The 5747-nt window shown below is 37.1% G+C and overlaps 1 protein-coding gene across 2 annotated transcripts in view; it reads right to left on the reverse strand.

Annotated features, from left to right (window-relative positions):
* Positions 1–1132: 1132 nt before the first annotated feature.
* Positions 1133–5747, reverse strand: part of LOC102752364 (myosin regulatory light polypeptide 9) — a 10043-nt gene continuing 5428 nt past the window's right edge. For both annotated transcript variants that reach the window (XM_006761860.2, XM_015562697.1), the window contains exons 2-4: positions 5443–5641; positions 4882–5043; positions 1133–1835 (exon numbers count right to left, since the gene is read on the reverse strand). In XM_006761860.2, the coding sequence (XP_006761923.1) occupies positions 1663–1835; positions 4882–5043; positions 5443–5626 (519 nt within the window). In that variant the 5' untranslated portion in view covers positions 5627–5641 and the 3' untranslated portion in view covers positions 1133–1662. The remainder of the gene's footprint in view (positions 1836–4881; positions 5044–5442; positions 5642–5747) is intronic.

Below are 5747 nucleotides of genomic sequence, written 5' to 3' on the forward strand. Positions count from 1 at the left end.
ATTACTAAATGAGGAGACTTATTTCACTCAGGAAGACCATGCACTGCTCCTAATGGCAGCCAGTTCTTTGAGCAGTTATTTGAAATGGAAATGGGGGCATTGCAGGAGATAATTTTAGTAAATGAGACCACTTTTTTTCTAAGTGAAAACAATGTTACTTGTTCTTCACTAGAAATCTGTTAAAGCAGAAGTGATTTTTTTTTCAGTTGAAATGGAAATTCGATTCAGCAAAATAAGATTTTAACATCGTGGCTATAACCTGAAAAAAGTACTTAAGGCAGGTGGTAAGATTCTAAACTTAGAAGGGGCAAGAGCAGTCGTGGTACTGGCCCTTCTACTCCTGTTCTATAAAGCTGACTCATCTATCCTGCTGAGTGCAAAGATCTGCCACCCTGAAGGCATTCAGTAATTATTTATTGAGTGAGGTAATGATTTTGTCCAAGGATAGTTTGGTTAATAATAGCATAAAACGTAAAGTTATTAGAGTAATTGTCAATTACTCATCTTTATAGGCTAATTGTAAAATTTTTCAACCAACTCCCCCCCGCAATGCTTCAACTTTTAAACTCATCTATCTTTCAGCTTTTTGAAGTGCAAAGCAAATGAAAGTGTCAACCATTTCCTGATTAACTCTGAAACAGTCCTGCATTTCTGGAAACAGCAGAAATTATTTTGAGTATTGAAATAACGATCTCACTTTCCCTAGCACTTAGCTTCAGCTGTTTTGTTTGTGGGCAGGGCAGGAATGTCCAAAATTCACACTTGGACTCATGGTGAATCTCTGCATAAACATGGTATTTCAATATGCATTACTGTGTTAAAAAAAGTTTTATATAATAAAAAATGCTGTACTGTATTTCCAACATTTTGAAATATATATAAAAAAAATCTCTTGTTAGTAGCATTCCATAGACCCTTTGAGTCTAACATAGTTTTAAAAATGAGGACAAATTAAAATTAAACTCATTGGCCTGGTCTAATTTTAAATGACACGAAAAGCTTAGGACAGATAAGGAGGAACATTGCTAGGTATATTAAACTTAAGGATTTACAACTACTAAAACTATCATATATATGCAAATCCTATAGCAAATTATTTTTAAAATTGGAAGACAAAGTGTAGTAAACACAATTAAGGCAGTTCAACTTGTATTTCTTTGGGAGGGGACGAATGAGTAGCAGAGGAGATAGGATTGTTAGGAAAACTGGGAGAAGTAAGGAAAAGGTCAAACAACCACACCATTTTCTAGGTTTTTGCCTCATCTACCTTTCATTGAAAGATGCAACTAAAACAAATAAAAGTCAGTTTTGATAAATAAAGAAGTTTAAACAAGTAAGTTTTGATCATAAAATTTAATTATGGTTCAGAAAAAAATTGAGTGAATTACTTTTCTGAAAAAATATATTGACTCTGTGTAGATTGCAGTTATGAGGGGGTGGGGAAGGCTGGTAAGTTCAATTACCTACTTTCTAATCTGAAAATCACAAAAAGTCCTACTTCCAGTCTGATTATAGAGATGGCTGTGCCCAAAATGGCTGAGAATAAATACCACAAGAAAGGCAAAAGCTGCAAAGCTAGGGCATGTTACGGACTCTAAGAGAAAGTCTCAGAAATACCCAATGTGGCGACAAAGAACATTTGGCTGCAATTTGGAGTTCTTTTCAGTCATCTTTATCTTTTGCTCCATGTTTAAGGATGCGTGTGAACTCAATGTAATTGAAATTTCCCTTTTTGTCAATAGGCGCTTCTCTGTACAGCTCATCCACTTCCTCATCTGTAAACCGATCTCCCATTGTTGTCAGCAGCTCTCTCAGGTAATCTTCCTGAATGGTGCCTAAAAAATAAAGAACTGGAGTTCAGAATATATACTACTCTGAGGATTAATTACAAGGAGCATCTACACTTGACTATGTATGCTCTATGCTAAGAACTATAAATATGCACATACATGAAATATGGGTCTCTACATGGTTAAGTCAGCCTCAGCAGTTGTCTAGAAAACGGGTAGTTGCCTAGTGGCATTAACCTGCTCTGCTCTAACAATCTTCCTCCACATCCATCTCCTAATCTCTTGATAATAGGGGCTAAACTGATGCCTAAATAAAAGCAATATAGTATGACTAAGGAATCTATGCCTTATGGTTCTTTAAAGTAGCATGAATGGTCATACTTATTCTATAAGTAAATAACACTAAAATCAATACCACATTATAAAATCAATAAAGTGCTTCAGTGGAAAAAAATGCTGGAGTCTTGAAGTCCAGTTCTAACAAGCTATGTTATTTCAGATATTTCACTTTACCTCTGACTTTGTTTTTTAATATGTAAAATGAGATTCTTAAATGTTTGTTTTCTTAAAACCTAATTTAGAATTCATAACAAATATGGCCAAGACCAGAGTGTGCAAAAATACTGAGTAAATGTTTGAGCATTAATTATGTCACAGTCACCAGGCTAAGAATTGGGGATGGGAGTGGTGAGCCAAAAGGTGTGCTTTCTACTCTGGAAGTGTGAAAGCAGGTTTCTCATGAAACCTAACTGCACATGAGAATCAGAATCATCCAGAGAGATTAAAAAAAAAAAAAAAGTCCTGACGTCTTTCTTGATTTATTATCTGCCATTGATATTTTTATTTTTTAAAATTGATTTTAGATAGAAGAAGGGAGGGAGTGGGAGAGAGGGAGAAAGACATCAATGTAAGAAACATCGATTGGTTGCCTCCCACACACACACCTGGACCAGGGGGATCGAACCTGAAATCTGGGTATGTGCCCAGGCTGGGAATTGAACCTGCTACCACAGGGGTCCTCAAACTGCGGCCCGCGGGCCACATGCAAATACAAATATTGTATTTGTTCCCGTTTTGTTTTTTTACTTCAAAATAAGATATGTGCAGTGTGCATAGGAATTTGTTCATAGTTTTTTTTAAAACTATAGTCCGGCCCTCCAACGGTCTGAGGGACAGTGAAGTGGCCTGGCGCCCTGTTTAAAAAGTTTGAGGACCCCTGTGCTACCATTTTGTGTATGGGACAGCACTCCAACCAACTGAGGCACTTGGCCAGGGCTATTTTTTTTTTTTAATCTCAGATTGAATTGGAAAAACAACAAGAACCATAGCTCTAGAGTTTCTTATGGGAAGTGACCTTATAATTTAAACTAATTTTATAGGAAATATATTATCCTTGAGTGAGGATAAAAAAAAACAGGCACCAAAAATCTTAGATTTTCAGCTTATAGAAATCAATAATCATCTATAGCCAAGTCATTCAACTATCACATGAACTAATCATTGACTATGTGCAATGGACTATGGTGGGTGGTAGAAGGGCTTACAGAGATGGGAAAATAATGCCGTTGAAGACACACAGCCATTACCCTGGAAACAGGAAGAGACTGTGATGATTGGAAGTAAGTACACACAGTATGTATCAGAAGAGAGATTAATAAAATTAATCTGGAAGTGGAAAGAAAGGAGAGACGCCCTAGCTGGTTTGGCTCAGTGGATAGAGCGTCGACCTGCGGACCAAAGGGTCCCAGGTTCAATTCTGGTCAAGAGAATATGCCCAAGTTTGCAGGCTCAATCCCTAGTAGGAGGCATGCAGGAGGCAGCCAATCAATGATTCTCATCATTGATGTTTCTATCTCTCTCTCCTTCTCCCTGCCTCTCTGAAATCAATAAAAATATATTTAGAAAAAAAGAGACTTTAAGTTTTCTGAGTAGGAAAAAAATAGTAGGAAAGTATAGACTAGGCTCTATAAAGAATATGACAATTGAAGAGTCTGAAGAATGGATAAGACATTTTACTCTTTTATGGTTTTATTTCCCTCCATTAAAAAAACAAACACCTGCTTACAATTTAAAAATTCAATCAATACACAAGTGTCTTTAGGAGAAAAAAAGCAAGTCTCCTCTGCCTGCCTCTTCCTCAGTCCTCCCAGAAAAAAAAAGTTAAGAGTTTCAAGTTCAGGAGGAGGGAGAGGTGGTATGATGAGGGAGACATAGAGGCAGAAATGGTGGAGGTAAGTTAGGACACCAATGCACAGAGTAGCTTGAAAGGCGGTTAGAAAGATGATATAAAAGTCGCGAGTGGTATACTTGAATAGGCCAAAAGAGGCCATATTGTGGGGAGCCTGGAAAGCCAAAGTGGGGACAGTATGCTTCCATTACCAAACTGTGCTTGGCTTATTCACTGGTAAACTACTCCAAGTAATGCATAACCAAAGGGTGTGCCTTCCTTTTAAAAACTTGCCCTCTTATCTTTTATATACACTTCTGTCAAAGGATCAGGCATTTCTGTAGTTATCTTTTTGGGTTTTTCTGAGAGTTAACTCTGGGCCAGGCAATATGCTATTATCTCATTTCTTCATTTAATCCTCACAACAACCCTGTGAGGTAGGTAATACTATTGCCCATTTTACAAATAAGAAAACAGAGATTTAGATAGTTACGTAACTTGTCCCAACTCACACAGTTATTATGCAGAAAAGCAATATGAAACCAGAGAGTTTCATACCAGATTTAAACAATCTCAGAACTGAGAGGTACCTGATAAACAAACATAGGACTGTACTGGTGTCATGGCCTATAGCAATTTACACTTTACCCAAGATTACACTAGTAAAAGTTATTCATTCAATACATATTTACTTTGAGCCTAACCCTTATGGAGTATAACTTTCCTAAAAACTTTCAAATATACCCATTAAATTTTAAATCAAATATTTAAATGCAGAGGCAGTAAATTGAGTGATGCCATCGGAGAAGCCTATCTAAAACAAAACTGAACAAACAGGTATGGTATAAACCTGAGAGTACTGTCATCATATTTCAAGTTATATATTTTAGTTACCATAACTAAAAATTAAATCATGGTAATTACCAGTTGCTTCTTCATCAAAGCAAGCAAAAGCATTTCTGATGACATCTTCTGGATCTGTGCCATTTAACTTCTCACCAAACATCGTGAGGAACATGGTAAAATTTATGGGACCGGGAGCCTCATTCATCATGGCATCTAGATACTCATCAGTTGGATTTTTTCCTAAATAAAAAAAGAGGGCCATAATTCTGATTACATCACAAAATGTATCACCTATTCATCATAGTAAACATTTTGACAATGCAGGTGGTCCAAGGACCACACTTTGGGAGACACTGCTCTAGACTTTGAATCTTATTTAGTAAACTATAACATCATTCGATTGGCTTCATAGAACTTTAAGACTTAAGAAATAAACATAAAAGACATTACAAAAATCCTATCTATAATAATAAAAGCGCAATATGCTAATTAGACCAGCCATCCTTCTGGATGTCCTTCCCTCCGGACAAAGCCGCAGCAGGTGGGGACTGAGACAGAGGCGACAGGGCCAAGACCCCTGCACGAGTTTCATGCATCGGGCCTCTCGTCTAGTATATTAATATTAAAACTGATCATTACCCAGGGAGGCAAGCATATCATGCAAATCTTCCTTGTCAATGAAACCATCTCTGTTCTGATCAATCATGTTGAAGGCCTCTTTAAACTCTTGAATCTGTGACTGGTCAAACATGGCAAACACATTGGATGTTGCGCGCTGGGGGCGCTTCTTGGTGGTCTTGGTCTTTGCCCTTTTGCTCGACATGGTGGTGGTTAGTTCCTAATTAGGAAAGGAAATATAAGGAGACAAAGAACAACAAAAGGTGAAATGAATGTTCCTTATATGTTTAAGCTACTTAGAATGTGTCTAAAAATTATTCAGCAGG

Source organism: Myotis davidii, unplaced genomic scaffold (assembly GCF_000327345.1).
Source record: "Myotis davidii unplaced genomic scaffold, ASM32734v1 scaffold96, whole genome shotgun sequence".
Lineage (NCBI taxonomy): Eukaryota > Metazoa > Chordata > Mammalia > Chiroptera > Vespertilionidae > Myotis > Myotis davidii.